A 22,715-nucleotide genomic window follows, 5' to 3' on the forward strand; every position below is an offset into this window, starting at 1 on the left:
GCGAAGCGGTTAGCACATCGTGCTACGACGCCAGGGATTCTGGATTTGAATCCCGGCCTGGGCATAGTTGTTTGTGAGTGTCCATTCATCAATTTCATCATATCATCACTCATTCCCATCTTCGCAAATTAGCCAAAAGTAGTACAAAAAACGAAGTAAAATAAAGCAAATCAATCAGTCAACCAATTTCTGTTATAGCTTATAGGTCAAGTTATGTCAGACGGTTAGTAGTATATTTTTAAAATACTTCTACTATATTCAACTATCTCGTTTTTCCCAGTTTTGAAACCAAAATTATATTCTCCGCAGATGAAGCTTCTTTGGAAATGGAGCCCCTGGTCTGTCGGTCCCCCCTTCAAACCCCCTCCCATAGATGCAGGCCTCATACGAAACAGTAAAATTAAGCTTCAAAGATAAGAATTTCAAATAAATCAAGTTATAAAAACCAATAATTATATGTTATATACGAGGGATGATCGAAAAAAAAGTTACAAAGCATATAACTTTTGTTTTATTCAGTGTAACGTAACGAAAATTTATGTGTAAATTAATAACATGTTTGTCTTGTTGCGAGTTTGAGGACTTCGGATTCTGACCATGTATACCCGAGAAGCGGACATTTAAAATGGTGACTCGTCTAGAAAATTGGTCAGGAGTAGAAGTGAGGGCAGTGGTGCGGTTCTTGTGGGCCAAAAACACTACACCTGCTGACATTCATAGGCAGATTGTGGAAGTGTGTGGGGAGGGGACAATTTCAAGGCAACATGTAGCGAAGTGGTGTCGTGCCTTCAAAGAAGAACGGACCAGTATTGTTAATGACAACCCTGGACACAGCGATAGGCTCAGTACCTCAACCACTGACGTGAACTGTGCTCTTGTGGATGAGTGTATTCGTGAGGACAGAAGAAGAATATTACGCTCAATATCAGCTGAGCTGGGACTACCATTTGGTTGCCTGGCCACCATTATCTGACATGTGATGATGTCAAAAGAGCTGCCTCACGGTGGCTACGAGAACTTGACGCGGATTTCCGTGCAACCGGTATGGAAAACCTCATCTACCGTTGTGACAAGTGCTTGAACAAAAAAGGTGATTACATCGAGGACTAGTGTTGAGTGCCCTCCATCACAAGTGTGTTGATCTTCCAGCTATGTCTAACACATACGCCATAATAGGCTTTGTAACTTTTTTTTTATCATCCCTCGTAATTTGAATAAATGATATATTACTTACCAGCTTTGCCCTGACTAATTAATTAATTATAATTATTAGCTATTATAGCTTACTTGGTTTGAATTTGTTACTCTCTGTCTACAGACACAGAGCCAGTCCCAAATGTAAGCACTCATTCACAAAAGAAATGTTACAATGTTAGCAATAAACACTTATTGATTACAACTAAACATGGAAATGGAGAAGACATAATGGACTCAGATATATGTAAATAATAGCTACAGGGTGGTAGCGAGAGTTGTTGAGAAAATATTCCACATTGTGGAATGGTGAAGAAAGTAGGAATGAACCATGACTCACAAACGTCCTTTGCTGAGTGTAGGCAGAGCTACGTATCTCTGGATGAACGCCTGGTGCGCGGCTAAATTGGCCAGTCCGTAGAAGAACGCCCCAAACACCGCCGACCAGAAGGAGTAGCGGATCGTTGGGTCCGGATCAAACCTGCAAAAACAACAGATTCCTGAAGTCATATACTCTCTACATACACGCACCCGTAATTATTACAATTTCCTCTGTGAACAGTGCCTTCTTAAAGCAAGGCCTATGCATAGATCCTTTGTATAATGCAACATCATCATTGGTAGGTCATTGATTGCAGCGTTATATCAAATCACAGACACAGAATAATTATCATATTGCAACTCCTTCTGTATACTTTATCCACACCCACTACATGCAAACTATGTCAGTTTTAGGACTATTCAACATACATTTGTGACTGCGTTGCCGATATCATGTTGCGATACTTGACCTACCAATGATGACGTATCATGTAAGCAAAGCGTTTCCGCACAGGCCTTGTCGTGAGAAGGCACTGGAACAGCACAGATAAAGAAACTGCCCATTGGAAATAGCCTGGTGGAAATTCTCAGAAATGTGGCTGTAAAAAGTGTAGGAAGCATTTTTGAGGAAAAGCGAGCAAACAACATTTTCTGGATGTAATTGATGTGCTGATTCGGAATATTTTGTTTGCCACTCTCGATTTTGATGTTATATGCTTCAAATCGCTAAAAAAACAAAATGGCGGCTATACGAAATGAGCTCCAAATAACTTTTGAAGGGACAGGAACAAAATAGTGATCTTGGTGTCAAACATTATGTTTTTGGGTATGCTGAATACAAATATTATGTTTTGTAATGTGAAATTTGAAGCTATTTGCTCCAAATCGCTAAAAAACAAAATGGCGGCAATACGGAATGAAGTCCTAATAACTTTTGAAGGAGCAGAAAGAAAATAGTGATCTTGGTGTCAAACATTATGTTTTTGGGTATGCTGAATCCGAATATTATGTTTTCTAATCTGACATGTTTGAAAATTGTTGTAGTTTTTTTCCTCTTTTTTAAACAAAAGAACCACAAAAATGATAAGCCTATAATATTTATTTTTCTTTTTTTACTTTATTTCAGAATGATAGAAACATAGAACCATGGATCCACTTATAAATTTTAAAAGACCTGCACCTGTGAGCCATCATCTTAAGATGTTTCTTATCAGTTCCTCCAGAACATTGCCACAAACAAAAAATTTAGCTACTTCAGATATTCAAGATACTCTCCTCAAAGCTGAAACACTGGGCCAGGTAAAGCTAGACACCTTCGTGAAGGAAAGGATGATGGCCCCTGGTAAAAGTCACACACAAGTCAAGTTAAGTGATCCTCTACATAAGTCAAATGCAAAGACCTTTAAGTCCCTCTATGAAGTTAAATTGGTAGTAAGTGGCAAAGAAACCATTTTGAAAACTGACAGGAATATTCTCCAGCGCCTCGTAACTGCCTATGAGGCAGGTCGTAATGTGGATCTAAATCGCATTTGGTGTCATGAACTAATGCCAATTCCAATCTTCCTTGCCAACACAAACGGAAGTCTGAGAACAGAAAACAAAGTCATTCTAGCTGATGTGATGACCAAGGATGTAATTTGTCCACCTGATATAACAATTCCGTCTGCGTCATGCCTTATAATAGATGGTCAAGCATTAGTTGTTGCACTTGGAAAGCCTGCAGGAGTTTTTAAACTTTGGTCAACTGGCAGATGTATTTCTTAACCTTGTTCTTTTTATGGGAAGAAGCTTTAAGAGGATTGATGTCACCTTTGATCGGTATAACGCAACTTCAATGAAGGCTGGAACAAGGGATAGGCGCTTGAAACATGCTCATTTAGTAAGGAGAGTAATTGAAAATGGATCCGAGCCAATCCCCAACAAATTCAGTGACTTTCTTTCTAACTCAGAGAATAAAAAAGATTTGGATTGTTTTCTCTCTAATCATTTGATCAACAATGCCCCTGAAGACAAAATATTTGTGGTTTCCGGTGGATTTCACAAGGAGGATGACGTACGAACAAACAATCGTGATTTGTCTATTGAAGGATTGCAGGCAAACCACGAAGAGGCGGACACGCGCATTGTCTTAATTCTGGTGCTCATAACATTGTTGTCTCAGCACGTGATGCAGATGTATTAGTGCAATTGGTAGCGTTATTTCACAAGATTAGATGTACGAAATTGTGGTTGCGAGCAGGAAAAAAAATACATTCCAGTACATGAAGTCAGGCAGAAGCTTTCATTTACGGATTCTGTCTTCGAAACTCTCATCCCATTCCACGCCATAACAGGATGCGACACAGTATCCTACATTGCTGGGATCAGTAAGAAGACAGTATGGAAAATATTTAACACTAATAATAATGATCTACTAAATCTTGGTGTTGACGAATTGAAACAAGAAACAGCACACAAGGAAGGCAGAGAAGTTAATATGCAAGTTGTATGGTGTACCGGATGCAAGCAGCTGTGATGAAGCCAGAGTAAAGCTGTTCAGCAAAGGAAAAACACCACAAGCACTGCCCCCCAACCCCCACTACCGATGCTCTACGGTTACATGTACAACGGGTCCACTATCAAGCCATGGTGTGGAGGTAGTTATACTATTTTTGTAGGCAAAATAAGGTTGAATAAGGATAACGTGCGGATTTATCATACACTGGTACTGTTAATATTTCAATATGGTCTTATGCTTTGAATAATATTATTATTATATATTACTTCAGAAATGTTCTATACTTTTTTATGTATTAAAAACCTACTGTTACACTGTTTTATTCCTAGTTCAAAAGTATGGATACGAAACATTGCATGGATGCACGTAGCCACCCTTTTGTTTTTTAGCGATTTGGAACAAACAGCTTAAAATTTCAGATTAGAAAACATAATATTTGGATTCAGCATACCCAAAAATATAATGTTTGACACCAAGATCACTATTTTGTTTCTGCTCCTTCAAAAGTTTATAGGAACTCATTTCGTAGGACCGCCATTTTGTTTTTTAGCGATTTGAGGCATATAACACCAAAATCGAGAGTGGCTAACAAAATATTCGTAATCAGCACATCAAATACATTCAGAAAATGTTGTTTGCTCGCTTTTCCTCAAAAATGCTTCCTACAGTCAGAATTTTCGAAAACTGTCCCAGTCTAAAATATCTGTATACAAAAGCTAACTACAGCTATAATTAGATACGTATGTTTGCAGAGAAGGGATGTAAAGGTTTGCTGGGGAAGTTTCACAATTCGCTTTTGCACTCAACGCTACTTTAGTATTATGGTACAGTGGCTCTCAAAAGTTTTAGGACAACGACATTTTAAACTAGGCAACCCAACTTACCCAAGGCGTTGTTGGGTTGCGTGTAGAGTTAGGCTAAATTTCAGGGTTGCCAGATGCACAACAGATATTTATAAAATACGCGAAAGAAAGAAATTCAAGTATTATTGTATAAAGCTAGAAAAAAATATCAGTATTACATTTGTTGCAAATTAGAAATACTTTCTGAAATAAAGAAAATCTATTTTCTAGTATTTCATAGCTGATGAGTCTACACAAAGGAAAAGATGAGAAATGAAACAGAAGGGGACAACAGAGAAAGCAAAAGGGGAAGAGGAAAAGCAAAGGAGGGAAGAAAATGAAGGACAGAAGTGGATAGGAGAAGTAATGAGGAGAAAGGCAAAATATGAGGAGGAGAGTGCAGTCGAGTCGGAAATATAAGACAAGAGAGGAGATAAGAGGAGTGGAGAAGTGTTGGATGGAGACAAGAAGGGGAGAAATGGAGGGAAGGCAATATGAGATAAAGCAGAGGCAATTTCTGGCAATTCAGGAGATACTAATTTTACCCCTTTTCCCACTCGAGTTCAATGCAGGGATACCTTCGCAAATATCGAATGAACAGTTTTCATCATGTGCAATTCTCCATTAAATGTTTTCGCTGATTCTTACTTCCTTCGTTTTCTTTGTTACAAACAAGTATTTTCTGCACATTACATGTAGGAGGAGAGTTTGATCTACATTTCACATTGGTCAGCTACTTCTACCTGCTTTCAGGAGCGTAAGCCTGTAGGGTAGTGGATACCGTTAAGGATTGTCAACCTGACGGTCGTGGGTTCAAACCCCTCCGGTGGCAGAAAATTTTCGTAAGTTTTAGACATATCCCATTGTGCTCATTGTCCACGCCGTGTGAAACGGAATGATTCAGTTTGGAATTAACGATGGGGGGAGGGGAAATAACAAAATCACTATTTCAACTAACCGAGAAGTGGAGAAAAATTGGATAATTCTTATAAATATTAAAATTACATTCATGTTTTTAGTGGTATAATCGCAGGTAAAATCAAAGATCTTACGTGGAAAATTTTATCTTGCTCTGACCCAACCAAAAGGCATTTCGCACCCATCTAATACATTCTCCAATAGATTTTAAAATGTTATTGAATGTTTCATGTCGATAATTTGATCAATGCATCAATTCTTGACGCCGAGACGATATTCTCTGCAACTACATCTTCCCTCCTCTAGTCTCCAGTCTTTTCTGTTCTTCTCTTCTCCTTCTTCTCTCCCCTCCTTCTCCTCTGCTTTATCTCATATTGCCTTCCCTCCATTTCTCCCCTTCTTGTCTCCATCCAACACTTCTCCACTCCTCTTATCTCCTCTCTTGTCTTATATTTCCGACTCGACTGCACTCTCCTCCTCATATTTTGCCTTTCTCCTCATTACTTCTCCTATCCACTTCTGTCCTTCATTTTCTTCCCTCCTTTGCTTTTCCTCTTCCCCTTTTGCTTTCTCTGTTGTCCCCTTCTGTTTCATTTCTCATCTTTTCCTTTGTGTAGACTCATCAGCTATGAAATACTAGAAAATAGATTTTCTTTATTTCAGAAAGTATTTCTAATTTGCAACAAATGTAATACTGATATTTTTTTTTCTAGTTTTATACAATAATAAGCTGGACCCTGTGGCCGAGTGGTTAGCACATCGCGCTGCGACGCCAAGGGTCCCGGGTTCGAATCCCGCTCGGGCTTGGTTGTTTGTGAATGTCCATTCATCAATTTCATAATTTCATCCCTCATCCCCATCTTCGCAAATTAGCCAAGAGGCACAAAACGCGAAGTAAAATAAACTAAATCAATCAATAATACTTGGATTTCTTTCTTTCGCGTATTTTATAAATATCTATTGTGCATGTGGCAACCCTGAAATTTAGCCTAACTCTACACGCAACCCAACAACGCCTTGGGTAAGTTGGGTTGCCTAGTTTAAAATGTCGTTGTCCTAAAACTTTTGAGAGCCACTGTACCAAACTGGACAAAGGTGTACTTTCATATTTATCATCTTGAGACACCACAACACCAGGTAAACCTTCAAAGGGAGGAGAAGAGAGCTCCTAGAACCCACAGATATTATTTCTTCCTAGAAAACTGACCCCCCCCCCCTTGGGAAACTACGTTGCAGATAACAACATGTGAGTTTTAGGGTTAAGTTTTTTACGCAAGGATATATCCGGGTTATTTTTAAGCTGGATGTTGAATTGTTCGTTCATCTGGATTGTTTTTATGCTAGATGTACAGTGGGATCCATGAGTTTTACCGTGAAAATTGTCCATCACCATGTTCGTGCACTTTATTTGACCCAATAAGAGCTTCAAGAATTAAAAGAAAACTCAAAACAAGCTGTTGACAACTTCTGCACCAGCATACATAAAGATCCATCGCTTAAAAACACAGGATTAAGAGAAAAATTAATGAAAATAGTCATGGACAATTTGCACGGTAATACTCATGGATCCCACTGTACAATTGCTCATTCATTCGGGTTTGTTTTTATGCTAGAAGTTTAATTGTTCGTTCAACCGATATATATATATATATATATATATATATATATATATATATATATTCGATGTCCAATTGCTTGTTTATCTAAACTCAATTTTCAACCATTATAACGTTTGCCGTTCCTAAGAATCACGTTGTATTTTAATGTATCTATTATGTATATTTTAATGTATTTTTTATGTATTTTGTAATGCTCCTATACTTTTGTTATGTACTAACTTCTTATCAACTTGTATTACGAAATTATAATATTTAAATCCTTATATGTTCGTACTGCTGCATGAAGGCTTTATAGCTGTTCTTCAGAAAGATAATATAAGTATAAATAAATCTGAATTGATTACGCTGGAAGTCCAATTGTTTGTTCATCAGAGTTAGTTTTACGCTAGATGTCCAGTTGCTTGTTCATCAGAGTTAGTTTTACGCTTGATGTCCAGTTGTTTGTTCATCAGAGTTAGTTTTACGCTAGATGTCCAGTTGTTTGTTCATCAGAGTTATTTTTACGCTAGATGTCCAGTTGTTTGTTCATCAGAGTTAGTTTTACGCTTGATGTCCAGTTCTTTGTTCATCCGAGTTATTTTTACGCTAGATGTCCAGTTGTTTGTTCATCCGAGTTATTTTTACGCTAGATGTTCAGTTGTTTGTTCATCAGAGTTATTTTTACGCTAGATGTCCAGTTGTTTGTTCATCAGAGTTAGTTTTACGCTAGATGTCCAGTTGCTTGTTCATCAGAGTTAGTTTTACGCTAGATGTCCAGTTGCTTGTTCATCAGAGTTAGTTTTACGCTTGATGTCCAGTTGCTTGTTCATCAGAGTTATTTTTACGCTAGATGTCCAGTTGTGTGTTTATCGGAGTTATTTTTACGCTAGATGTCCAGTTGTTTGTTCATCAGAGTTAGTTTTACGCTAAATGTCCAGTTGTTTGTTCATCAGAGTTAGTTTTACGCTAGATGTCCAGTTGTTTGTTCATCAGAGTTAGGTTTACGCTTGATGTCCAGTTGTTTGTTCATCAGAGTTAGTTTTACGCTTGATGTCCAGTTGCTTGTTCATCCGAGTTAGTTTTACGCTTGATGTCCAGTTGTTTGTTCATCAGAGTTAGTTTTACGCTAGATGTCCAGTTGCTTGTTCGTCAGAGTTAGTTTTACGCTTGATGTACAGTTGCTTGTTCGTCAGAGTTAGTTTTACGCTAGATGTCCAGTTGTTTGTTCATCAGAGTTAGTTTTACACTAGATGTCCAGTTGTTTGTTCATCAGAGTTAGTTTTACGCTAGATGTACAGTTGCTTGTTCATCAGAGTTAGTTTTACGCTAGATGTCCAGTTGCTTGTTCATCAGAGTTAGGTTTACGCTTGATGTCCAGTTGTTTGTTCATCAGAGTTAGTTTTTACGCTAGATGTCCAGTTGCTTGTTCATCAGAGTTAGTTTTACGCTTGATGTCCAGTTGTTTGTTCATCAGAGTTAGTTTTACGCTAGATGTCCAGTTGCTTGTTCATCAGGGTTAGTTTTACGCTTGATGTCCAGTTGTTTGTTCATCAGAGTTAGTTTTACGCTAGATGTCCAGTTGCTTGTTCATCAGAGTTAGTTTTACGCTAGATGTCCAGTTGTTTGTTCATCAGAGTTAGTTTTACACTAGATGTCCAGTTGTTTGTTCATCAGAGTTAGTTTTACGCTAGATGTACAGTTGCTTGTTCATCAGAGTTAGTTTTACGCTAGATGTCCAGTTGCTTGTTCATCAGAGTTAGTTTTACGCTTGATGTTCAGTTGTTTGTTCATCAGTGTTAGTTTTACGCTAGATCTCCAGTTGTTTGTTCAGAATTATATATTTTCTGTTGATGCCCAATTGTTCGTTCATCCGAGCTATTTTTGCGCTACATGTCAAATTGTTTGTTCATCCGAGTTATTTTTACGCTAGATGTCAAATTGTTTGTTAATCCGGGTTTATCCAGCATTAAGTGGATTAAAGACCTTCTGCGCCCACTGTCGATCTAGGATTTAGCCTATTTACACGGGTTTTGACGAGGAAGAAATATTTTCGCAGTTGTATAGCTCGTGATCAAGTGTTACTTGCCTGTGTTGCGAAATGGAACACATTATTTGATTACGGCCGTTTCGCCTTATTGCGTTCTCACCTCCCCCAATACAATTTCGCGTGGTTTATGTGACACTAACTCTCTAAGGCGAAACGGGACATTTCGCCTTATCCTGTTTCGCCTTACACACAAAATAAAAAAATTCCCACCAGGGAATATTATCGACATGAAGGTTCATTATCATGGGCGTCCGGAAGGGGGGGCAAGGAGGGGCCATAAATTCAAATTTAAGCAATGGTTCTTTAGGGAACAACCACATTTTTGGGGAAAATGTGCCTTGTTTGCCCCCTGGAAAAAAATATCTTCTTTGCCCCTCCCTGGAAAAAATCCTGCGGACGTCCATGCTATTAATGTATTATTAACCTAACATAACATAACATATCCAACAGGACAATGGGAGCCAAGTTAGGCAACATCACAAGCTCTGCGCTCTCAAGATGAATTTCCCTTCAAGTCGATAATATTCCCAGGTGGGAAATTTTTTTGTGTGTAAGGCGAAACATGATAAGGCGAAATGGGATGTCCCGTTTCGCCTTAGAAAGTTCGTGTCACATAAACAATTTGAAATTCTATTTGGGGAGGTGAAAACGCAATAAGGCAAACTGGGATAAGGCGAAACGGGAGGACACGCATTATTTGATGCCCCTATTAAGTGACATACATGCACCAACGGAAGATAAAGATGATAATACTAAAGATGATTTTTAATCAGAGTTAGAACAGGTCTTTGATAAATTTTCTCAGTATGATATGAAAATTTTGTTAGGTGACTGTAATGCACAGATTGGCAAAGAAGAGACATTTAAACCCACGATTGGTAAAGAAAGTCTTCATGAATTAAGTAATGATACTGGTATAAGATTGATTACTTTTGCAACCTCAAAGAATTTAATTGTGAAAAGTACCACTTTTAAACATAAAGATAAATATACCTGGTCTTCTCCAGACGGTAAAACTCATAATCAGATAGATCATATTCTCATTGATAAGAGAAGGCATACTAGTATAATTGACGTTCGTACCCATAGAGGTGCTGACTGCGCCAGTGACCATTATTTAGTAATTGCTAAATTAAGAGAAAGACTCGCAGTGATAAATCATAAGCAAGAAAATCTAAAAGTTATAAAATTTAATACAGGAAAATTTGCTGATGAAAGAATTAAGAAAGATTACCAAATTAAACTGTCCAATAGATTCGATATTTTGCAGGATTTAAATGATGATGAAAATATAAATGAAACAGACATAAATAAGAATTGGGAGCACATACGTAATGCAATAGAATCAGCAGCTAAAGAAAGTATAGGATACCATAAACCAAGAAAAAGTAAGCCATGATTTGATAATGAATGTCATAATCTAATAGAAATAAGAAATCAGGCTAGACTTAGGTGGTTAAATAACTCTGATGATGCAAATCTAAGCAATTATAATAAAATAAAGCAAGAAGTTAACCGCACGTTTAGAATTAAAAAAAGAGATTACTTGAAGAGCAAAGTTAACGAAATTGAAACAAACGGCAAAAACAAAAATATCAGAGATTTATATAAAGGTGTAAATGAATTTAGAAAGGGGTGGCAACCTAAAGTAAACTTGATAAAAGATAAAGACGGTGATTTTCTAGCTGACCCAAGCGATATTCTAAATACGTAGATGGAAGAACTACTTTAGTGACCTTTTAAATGTCCATGTAGGAAATAAATCAGAAGTAAATGAAGTACACACAGCAGAACCTTTAGTTCCAGAACCTAACTTGACTGAAGTAAAAGATGCTATTAAAAGGCTAAAGAATAACAAAGCACCTGGCATTGATTTCGTACGAGCTGAGTTAATTTAAATATGGTGAAAATTCGTTAATATGTCAAATTCATAAAGTGATTTGTTTAATATGGAATAAAGAAGAAATCCCTCAACAGTGGAAAGAATCCATAATTGTTCCTGTGTTCAAAAAAGGTGAGAAAATGAACTGCAATAATTACCGTGGAATTTCTCTACTCTCAACAACATATAAAATATTATGTAACATTCTTTAACAAGACTAACCACATATGCTATTGACATTGTAGGTGATTACCAATGTGGATTTAAATGTAACAAATCAACTACAGATCAAAATTTTTCACATTAGACAGACACTTGAAAAAAGTGGGAATATAATCAAAATGTTCATCAGCTATTCATTGATTTCAAAAAAGCATATGATTCGGTCAAAAGAAGTAAATTATATAACATATTAGTAGACTTTGGAATACCTAAGAAGCTTGTTAGTATGATAAAAGTATGCACCAGTGAAACAGAAAGTAAAATTCGTGTTGGTATTAATGTGTCTGACAAATTTACAATTCATGATGGGTTAAAACAAGGAGATGCATTATCTCCATTGCTCTTTAATTTTGCCTTAGAATATGCTGTTAAGAAGGTAAAAGAAACTAACGAAGGACTAAAATTAAATGGTGTGACTCAGTTGTTAGCATATGCAGATGATGTAGACTTATTAGGGGATTATATAAATACAATTAAGAATAATGCTAAAATATTTTTCAAAACTGCTAAAGAGATAGGTTTGGAAGTTAACAAAGAGAAGACTAAATATATGCTTACAGACCGAAACCAAGTGTTAGGTAATAATCAAAATATAATTGTTGACAACAACTCGTTTGAACCAGCTTCCAAATTCAAATACTTAGGAGTAATATTAACAAATGAAAATTATATTAAAGAGGAAATAAAAAGTAGGCTTAATTCAGGAAATGCATGTTACTTCTCTCTTCATAAACTTTTGTCTTCTCGTTTAATATCTAAGAAACTAAAAGTTAAAATATACAAAACAGTAATTTTGCCTGTAGTATTATATGCATGCGAAACTTGGTCCCTTACATTGAAAGAGGAACATAAATTGAGAGTATTTGAATATAAGATCCTTAGGAATATATTTGGACCTAAAATGAATGAGGAGACAGGTGAGTGGAGAAGGTTATATAATTTAGAACTACGTAATTTGTATTCATGTCCAGATATTATTAGAATAATTACATCAAGAAGACTTAGGTGGGCAGGCCATGTGGCACGAATGGGAGAGGAATGAGGAGTTCACAGGATTCTTGTTGGGAAACCTGATGGTAAGAGACCTGTAGGAAGGCCAAGACGAAGATGGAGGGACAACGTTGAGATAGACCTAAAGGAAATCAGTAGGGATGGAAAAGAGTATATAGATCTTGCCCAGGATAGGGACAGATGGAAGGCCTGTGTTGCTGCAGCCACGAACCTTCGGGTTTAAGAAGGCTAGAGAGTTAGTTTAGTTATTTCTAGTTCTATTTCCCGCTTGCAGATGTTGGATCTCGGTTACCAACAAGTTACATGTAAAGACTTGAGAATTTTCCAGTGCACTGGACTAACTCACGTGATAACGCCTACTCGACCTCCGTCTACGTTCCTTTGCCAAACGGTTCCAAAGCCTCCGAGATCCATCGTTCCTTTAATAATAACGAAGAGAATCGCTCCTAGCTGGACCATGATTTGGAAGGCATCTGTCCAAACCACGGCTTTCAGTCCTCCCTGGAAAACAGCATGGAGCGAGTGTTAGCATGGTTAAGACTGAGGGGATGGAGACAAACTACTTTGTACGCTCTGTAAATTAGGGAAAGCATTTGTCATGCATCTTCAGATATGCACAAAGTTCCAACTAATTAACCAAATTGCTAAATGACTTCGGGGTGTTGCCGGAATTCTTCAGTACCGCAGCTCAAATTTGGCATTAATTATTTTCATGGAAATTTGCAACTTTTGTTTCATTCCACAGGCCTCACTTATAGGACCAAACTCAGTGCCGGAACTACAAGCTGCAAAATCCCTAAGTGCGGAGGAGAGCCGGAGACTAGCGTTCAGGGGCCCTCAGCCATTGACATAGTAGAGTAGAGGGTTCGCGTATGTAAAAATAAACGTAGTTACTCGGTGGTTCAGAAACGAATACAATATACACAGGTAAAAGTTAAAGTTCCCTCTGCATATAGCACCGTGTCATGATTGATTGATTGATTTGGTGTTTTAAGTCCACTTTATGCACAGTAAGACTAATCGGGACTGTACCTACAGTTTGAAGTGGGAACCGAACCATTTGTGCCTCCACCGAAACCCAGGACCCCTTGATTACAAGGCGACGACGCTACCACTGCGCCATCGGGAGGCCTAGCACCGTGACATGAAGGCACATTAAGGGTAAGTGGGGGTAGGGTCCCATATATTTTCGATGTCGGACATCTTGGAAGTGTTGCGATCAGCACCACGCTCCGGCCGCCTTAACCCCCACCGGGGTCCCGACGTCCGCTTGGAACACATCAATGTGGTTCCCCCTAAGCCTAATCTCTTTCTATCATAAGCAATTATACCCAGCCTAAGTCCTTTATATTTTATAGGAGGTCTTAAGGGACATTTGAATCACCCTTTAAGCCCTTGTATGTAACTTTGTCAACATGAGATCAAAAATTACACACACACACACACACATACATTAGATATGTGTAATATATATATAATGTGCGTATGTGTGTGTGTGAAGGTAGGTAGGTAAAGGTAATATTTTGCGGGTGGTCCCAAGATTTGTAGATCCGGCACTGACGAAACTCAAACACCTTCTTGGTCAATATTCAAAAACTTACTTTTTGAAATAAACAAAGCCCTGTCAAGCGAACGTTTATGGTCTCTGAAAAAATGTTTTAAGTCCACACTTTGCTCAGATAGGCTAATCGGGACTGGGTCTACAGTTTAAAGTGAGATCCGAACTACAGTGCAATTTACCTCCACCGTGGATCGAATCTGGAACACCTTAACTCCAAGACAATACCTCTGTGCCGTCTGGGAGGCTTGTGTACGGTCTTTCAATTTAGTGTTTCTGATCTCATAATGAAGGCTAAATAAGTTATAAAATATGCAAGAAATATGTACTTAGGAGAAAGAAATATGGGAACAACAAAGCAAGCATATATCACATAGGTATATAAACAATACTAATAAAAACTGGGAAAAGGATTTTAAGGTGCAAAATTATGGTGGGGAAAGGAGAGAAAAAGTTCTGAAAATGTTTACAAAAAGGTGCAAGAAAAAGGTGCTGATAAAATGCCTTTATTCTATGCTCTCTTTTTCTTCGCCTTCTTTATGTAATGCGCGCGGACCGCAGAGAGAACTTTGGCTCTGCCGAATAGATTTTGTTGAAGTTTGTGTTTTCTTTCGCGGGTTTTGCTACATTATCTTGGGAACTATTGGGGCTGCAATGATTATATTATACTATTTTATAGCTCTCGTTCTGCTCTACAAAGTGAGACTATAGGATTTTATGTAGTTGCTCAAGAAGAGTGAAAATAATTCATTTTTCTGTCCAGTTTCTTATCAAAACATGAAAGAATTTGAAGGAAAATGGGTGCTGAAGCGTCAAAGAGGGGGTAAAAAGGGGCTAGATGTGCTAATCTCACAAAAAGGTGCAACAAAGTGTGTTCATTTCACTTGATTTCATGTCCTAAAATACATATCTCAAACGACCGGTATGAAAACAGCTATATTTTTGCAAAGGTCCTGCACCTTAAAATCCATTTCCTAATAATGCCAACTGCTGTTACTAGATTTGCATATTACGATATAGGATTTTACCCTAGTTCAAATTGGGGAAATAAACAAGATCTTTATAAACTTAAACTGAAACATATTGCAACCTGAATAAATACGTAAATATTTACTTACCAGAGTTGTGTAAAACATGCACACCAAACATACTACTGGTGCTATGATGTGGACACTAACCCCAGTTGCTGAAAAGCAAAATTATTTACATGATTACTGTATTCCTTCAAGTTCAAGATTTCAACATCCTGTCTTATTATTTTTTGTGAAATATGAAGCCTTTTGTTTCACACAATGTGACATGCACTTTATTTACACGCTTGAATATTTAGGCTAGTATTGCTTATAATAACCGTTTGGTAATATAAATAACGTTAATTAATAAGCTTTAGTTTTAAACTAATATGAATATTATTTACCTTGAGAAAAAGCCAAAGCAGGTGCATACAACACAATTGGCATCTTCAGAACCTAAAACAGAAAAAAAATCATTTCACGCATTCCTGTCAATAAAGTGGAAGGTTAACTACTTTTGATTATGAATTTTTGTATCTAAGTTTTATTGAATATTTAGTTAAATATCTAGTTCCTAATCAACATTCACAATAGAAAAAAGAAGGGTAAATTTCTCGTATCGGACAAACGGATTTCTTCAAATTTACAGGAGAAATGACTTACCGAATGCAGTTGCTTTATACGTGCGGAAGTTCGGGGAAGTGTTTTCTCGCATCGTTCATTGAATTTTGCAATTAAATCGTATATTTTTCGATATAAATGTGAGACCGATGCACGAGCTCTTGCATCCATTTACTTCCAGGTAAATGTAGCCTGTGTGTGATGACGTAATCCCGGTCAGTGTTTCCGAACACGTTTTTTTGTAACTGAAGAAGGTACGTTTCCGAAAATGGTTTGTGGAGCTATGTGTCAATGGTTTGTGGGGCTATGTGTCAATGGTTCGTGGGGCTATGCAAGAATGGTGTGGGGGGCTACGCATATTTTTTTTCGAAACCAATTTTTAACTATTGTAACTATACGTGACCATACCTAACCTAACCTTACCGGAAATTGTTCGTGGGGCTATGCGTCAATGGTTTGTTGGGCTAAGTAGGAATTTTTGGGTGCAGTGGGGTGGAAACACTGCATGCCGAGTACAGTAGTGAAACTGTGACCGCCATTTTGCGTGTTACCGAAGGCAAAAAGAAACGAAGAAAACTTACTCGATATGTCGCAAATAGAGCTTATTTCCGTGAAATAAGTGAAATGCCACCTTCAGCAATGTTTCTCATTGCAGAATACGTAAGTACGAATATTCAAATTAAATCAACTAGCAAATTTCAGCCGTTTGTCCGATACGAGAAATTTACCAAAAGGGGTTACCTAATTAACTGTATAGCAAATTAACTATAGCAATATAAGTAGTATAATTCAAACTGGTTTATTTTTAAACTTGTGACTAACCGTGATCTATTATGAAAGAGTACATGTTTTATAATGGGCCTAACTAACGAAGTTAGTCTCAAGGATTAGCTTCAATGTTCTACAAAGTACAGAAATCCCATTTTTATATTGCATACAAGTTATCGTACTTACAGACACTAAAAAGAAGAGAAGAGATCCTAGTGTTCGAATGTGACGGTTGAATCGCCTTTCGAGATACTGAAAAAAGAGTAGAACTTAGATTAATATTTGCAGTAATTACTTGAATTATGTATTTCTACTGTGTTCAGGAGGTTCGAAATGATACAAAAGTATTGCCATGTTTGCTAGATTGGAAACATGTTCATCCCCGATCCTTCATATTTTACACGTACAGTGGAATCCATGAGTATTACCGTGCAAATTGCCCATGACTATTTTCATTATTTTTTCTCTTGCATCCTTATAATCCAACAAACCCAGTATGCTAATGGAAGAAATATCAACGTTCAGTTTAGTTACGTAAAGGCTCACCAAGTAAATACGGGAAATGGACGTGTGGACGTATATGCCAAAGCCTCCCGATCATCGGAATCTACCTCACTTGCGAGCAGCGGCGGCTCTAAGGGGAGAGCCCCCGTGCCAGGGCTCTACCCTCAGAAAAAGAAAAAGCACTTGCTTTGCCAAAATATAGTTAAATTAATACATTTACGAACGAGGAGATTCGAATCTCGTAAGCGTTAGAGCTTACGGCCGCCTCAATTCCTGCACCACATCGCCAGCTGTTCTCTCACTTGCTCTGGGCCAGCATAGTCTGGCCTGTGCGCAGAGGCATGCGCGGAGGCATTAAAATTTTCCGCAGTTAACGAGCGAGGAGGTGGTAGCCCAGTGGTAGCCATAAGACAACCAGCCGTGCCCCTTTTCGGCTGGCACGACGCGAGAGCTTTTGCATTGTGTTGACATAGTTGCAAACTTCACAGAGAAGTGACTAATCCTGACCGATTTGTAATACTCGTTGGAGAAGTAATTCGCGAGAAAGATACTTTCCTGCATACTTGGCAAGAACGAAAGTAATATCTTCCCCAAATTTATATAACCATTTAGATAGATGCGTCTAAAGAGCCATCCAGACTTTTTTGTTATCGATTTCTTCCTTAAGAAAAGATATATCCCTTTCTCTCACGCGCACAGACACTCATGTGTTGCAACTGACGTTGACAACATTGAAGACATTTTCTGTACAAAAGAATTGCCTAAATATCAAAGGGAATTCACATCACCAGGGGATTTTTTACTTTAATATTTGTAAAAAATCACACCGAAAATCTATCAGTATAAGAATTTCACTTGGAGATACAATTCAATTTCTTACATTGAATTCTAAAAATTGTAGACCTACAGTTCATTTAGCAGATAATCATATTTCAGTTGTTAGTAACACCGATTCTTAATGTACCGTCTGCCGTGCTGGGGTTGCAAATTATAAACAAAGCAAGGCGAGAATACCGTGATCGACTCTGTTCTCTAATTGTTCAGTGTTTTTCTTTTTAGCGAAGTGAAAGTGTCCGATAGTGTGTGAAAGGAAGATAGTAAAGATGAGTCAGATTAGAGGATTATTACATATACCGTTTTCCAAAGTACTACACGATATTAAATTAAAAGTTAAACAACTTGACTGTCCCACGCCAGATTTAAACATCAATTCTATTTAAAAATATTAAAAAAATGGTAAAAGTGACAGGCGACGAAATTTTAATAGTAGCATTTATTTCCTAGAATCTCTGGCGGACCTCCGCACAGCATGCTACGACGCCAGGGATTGCGGGTTCGAATCTCGGCCTGGGCATCGGTGTTATTTGTGAGTGTTCACTCATCCTCATCTTCGCGATAAGCCAAAAGCAGTACAAATGTGAAGTAAAATAAACCAATCTTAGGAAATCTGAATTTTTGTCTGCAATTTTAGTAAACAAAGTTCCATTAAAATTACCTCTGTCATTAGATTTCTATGACATATGATAGCGAAATTTTTTCGATTTCTTGATCACGTTGGCACTACCCATCATACTAGCTGCCAGCCGCCACTGCTTGCGAGACTTCCATACACGGATCTTCTCCCAAGAGTTAAATATAAACTTCAAGATAAATGGAAACAGTGGTGTATGGAATAATTTCAAACCGCGGGCAATACATATAAATGGTTTGCAGAACATTCACAAAATAAACCTTGGTACTACTCATATAATCTTCCAAGATCAGTTATTATTCTTATAATACGTCTACGTACAGGTCATGTTCGCACTAATGATCATTTTGCACGATTACATATTACAACAAAACAAGCCTGCACATGTGGAGAAGTTAATAAGGATGCCACACATCTCTTTTTACAATGTCCTAATTTCGACAGAGAACGAGATAAATTAATGGTTTGCGTCGCCATGGAGTTTCATTCCCTACATCTCTAACTGCCCTGCTCACGGATCCCATTCCTCCCACCATATGGCTTCTTTATGGATATGCAAGAAGATGTAATTTGACGATATATATATATATATATATATATATATATATATATATATATATATATATATATCTGTGTGTGTGTGTGTGTGTTCTGTTTTTTCATTCTTGTGAAAAATAAGTGCATAGTGGACTAAATATATTTTGCAAAACACTCAGAAAGATGACTAAATCGACTAACAGTTGATAGCGTCAAAAAAAAGAAGAAGCCCAGTCAACAAGGTAATGTTACCACAACGTTGTGGCAACGTTAGCCCCTAACATACCTAACGTTGTTACAACGTTGAGTGTATGTTGATACAACGTTGTGAAAACGTTGTGTCAACGTTTAAGGGTCATTTTTTTCAACGTTGCTGCAACGTTGGTTGACAACGTTGTCACAACATATACTGAACATTATGTAGCAACGTTACGTATGTCAGGGGTTAACGTTGCCACAACTTTTTTGCAACATTACCTTGCTGCCTGTGTAATTTACGAATATAACAATGCATATTTAAAATATGGTTATTTCGCATGGTAAGCTATTAGCAATCTTGCCAAGCCATTTTTGTATATAATACATATGCGTCACAGTTTCTCTTTACATATTATAAAAACTGTTCCTGCTCCACCAAAATAGGAAATTGTTAGTCTGGAGATTTTCATGAATTAACCAATCACTAACTACACCTGGTAATCAGTTTTTGTTTTTTTTGCAGCACTTAGCTCTTGATTATATAGTCTGGAATAAAAATATTTATCATGGGAGTTTCACTTGTATTCAACACATTTCATTTTCTGATCTTCCTTAAAAACTTCAATATTCACACATCCTTCGAAGGATAATAAAACACATTTTTTTCACTAATTACAATCGAAAGTATCCTTATTTGTATTACTAAAAGTTATGTTTGATTTGCATTTGAGTCGCACTGCCATCTAGTGTACGCTGTAGGAAATATAAGGTTTGGTGGCCAGTGCACACACAAATTCAGATTAAACAAAACACTCCGATCTGACGCTTGTGGCGCTCATGGTGGTCATCATCCAAACTAAAGCGTATTCAGTGGAATGTTTTTTTGTAACGTTGATGCAACGTTATCACAATGTTGTTCCCCTACATACAACATTCATCATAAATACAACAAGCATACAACGTTGTGGCAACGTTACCACAACGTTGTTCCCCTACATACAACATTCATCATAAATACAACAAGCATACAACGTTGTGGCAACGTTACCACAACGTTGTTCCACTACATACAACATTCATCATAAATACAACATTCATACAACGTTGTGGCAACGTTAGTGTGTTGACTGGGAGAAGGAGAAGAAGCATCCTATGTGTTTTTAAGCGATGGGTTTTTATGTATGCTGGTGGAGAAGTTGTCAACAGCTTGTGGACAATTTGCACGGTAATACTCATGCATCCCACTGCACAACCGTATCAAAAACTATTTATCATAAGGCACAGGATGTGTGCAGTCATGTACAGCTAACGGTAAAGATAATAGTAGGCAAATTGTCCATCACTATTTTCGTCCATTTTTTTTATTCTACAGCCTGTGTTTTAAGTAATGGAATTCTGTTGATATGAACCTCTACTTATTGAAGTTTTTATTTCAATTCATGATCATCACATTGTGTAAAAGAGACTGAATGAAAATTGTGATGGACAATTCGCCTAACATTACTTTTGCCTTGGTCACCATATTGAGTTTTTCATGTCATGGAAACAAGGCTTAATGGTGTTATAATTGAGTATTACCGTGCAAATTGTCCATGACTACTTTCATTAATTTTTCTTTTGCATCCCATGTGTTTTTAAGCGGTGGATGTTTATGTATGCGGGTGCAGAAGTTGTCAATAGCTTGTTTTGAGTTTTCTTTTAATTCTTGAAGATGTTATTGGGTCAAATAAAGTGCACGAACATGGTGATGGACAATTTGCAAGGCAATAATCATGGATCCACTATACAATGCTCATATTTACAAAGGAAGCTCACAGTTTAATATCTAAAGTAACTTTGTAGGTCATTAAAAATGTATGGGATATTTGTAAATAATCTTGAGGCCGTTTTTCAGAAGTTTTACGTCATTAACTTCCTTGCGCTAATTAACCTCCCTTTAGACGAAAGCATGTTTCCTAATATTTCTACCATGATCAAAATGCTAATGTGTAAAGTTAAAATTCTTATGGCATATTTCATGGAATTTCTCAAGGATAGGATCCGTCCCATTTCCTTAGCAATGTTCGTAGCATAACCAATCAGAAACGACCTCTAGGTCACGAGTGCAGATCTAATGGAAGCCGCGTAATATGTAAACAATGTATCACTTCACATTTTTAAAAGCCGATAATTATTCAACCGAGTGAACAATGCACTATTGTAAACAAGGGTCAAATCCCCCCGCTGGCTCGAATTCTACGTTTACAAGAACTGGCCTCCATCATGGCTGTTCGATCCCATAATGCAACAGTTTGTGACGTAGGTGAAACACACCCATACACTGCAATCGTAAGAGCTAAACTAAATGTTACATGCAATGCTTCCGTGCTACATAGCATTTATGGTAGCAAAAATGTCAAAGGAAATGCTTCCGCCTAAGACTTGTAAACAAGGAGGGAGGAGGGCAATGGCCCCATTTTGCTCAGCCTATGAACTATCTTCACATATGCAAACTTCCTTACCTCGTAGGTAGATGTGAGCTTGAGGTTGTAGAAGATGGGCATGTAGATGAAGCAGATGACCTCCCCTGCTAACACGAAGCCGACGATGGCGATGAAGTATTGCGATCCGTATGAATACACCTCGGCTGTAGTACCCAGCATCATAACACTTGAAGTGAAACTGCAAAGATTGTATTGCTAAGCAACAAAATTTTGACACTCTATATTGGTGTGACTATTGCACTTTGTTGTAGTGAGATCTTGTCTGGAAGTCCTATACTTTGTTCATTCTTAAGAATAGTGTCAAGTGGAACGTGATTTGAGCTATGTTTCCACGCAATGGTGCCAAGCTCAATTAAGAATTTACTACTAAAGTTCAAATCACCAATCCACACGAAAATCCAGCGTTGTTACAGGATTCATTACGTAAGGTAAAACAACGGCCAATTTGTAGTATGGGATACGCTGCCGCAAATGACGTCTCACTTTAAACCCAATGCTCTTTCTTTTGTACTTATTGCTTCACCTTTATGGTTACCTCTTTGCACCAGTAATCATTTCCCATAAATTTGGCTTCTTTCTTGCATGCGAATTGAATATATTTTACTTGCATTTTCTAGACAAAATGATATAACATGGTAATGTATATTTCTAAGGTTTGATATAGATAAGAGTGTATTTGAAATTTGTTTGAAGATTTTATGTAAATTGTATCTTATGTAAATAAAATATATAATGGGCATAAACAGCCATATGCAATGCTGTAAATCCAATAAATGATGGTGATCAAAACAAGACAAAGAAAGTTCGTAAATTTATTGCGGTTGGAAACTTTGACAAATATCCTAATAACGATTTTTGTTCCGCCAAATATAGTGCACTTCGTAAAATAACTTGGTGACATGGCAAGGCAAGATAAGTGTGAACATTCTGTAGGAATATGCATTGTAACTTTGAATGAGCTTAGAGATTTGTGCACATAATGATATTTTATAACATTGGTTATTTTCTAAAAATAATCATGTGAACAGCA

At 37.4% G+C, this 22,715-nt stretch overlaps 1 protein-coding gene across 1 annotated transcript in view; it reads right to left on the minus strand.

The window, feature by feature from the left end:
* LOC145981640 (sodium-coupled monocarboxylate transporter 2-like) overlaps window positions 1-22,715 on the minus strand; it is a 52,413-nt gene that overhangs the window by 20,928 nt on the left and 8,770 nt on the right. Inside the window, exons 3-8 of the mRNA XM_083115031.1 lie at window positions 21,704-21,863; window positions 16,679-16,744; window positions 15,508-15,559; window positions 15,209-15,276; window positions 12,879-13,033; window positions 1,535-1,675 (exon numbers count right to left, since the gene is read on the minus strand). Coding sequence (XP_082971157.1) covers window positions 1,535-1,675; window positions 12,879-13,033; window positions 15,209-15,276; window positions 15,508-15,559; window positions 16,679-16,744; window positions 21,704-21,863 — 642 coding nt within the window. The remainder of the gene's footprint in view (window positions 1-1,534; window positions 1,676-12,878; window positions 13,034-15,208; window positions 15,277-15,507; window positions 15,560-16,678; window positions 16,745-21,703; window positions 21,864-22,715) is intronic.

The sequence above is a fragment of the Lepisma saccharinum genome, chromosome 29 (assembly GCF_977018435.1).
Source record: "Lepisma saccharinum chromosome 29, izLepSacc3.1, whole genome shotgun sequence".
Lineage (NCBI taxonomy): Eukaryota > Metazoa > Arthropoda > Insecta > Zygentoma > Lepismatidae > Lepisma > Lepisma saccharinum.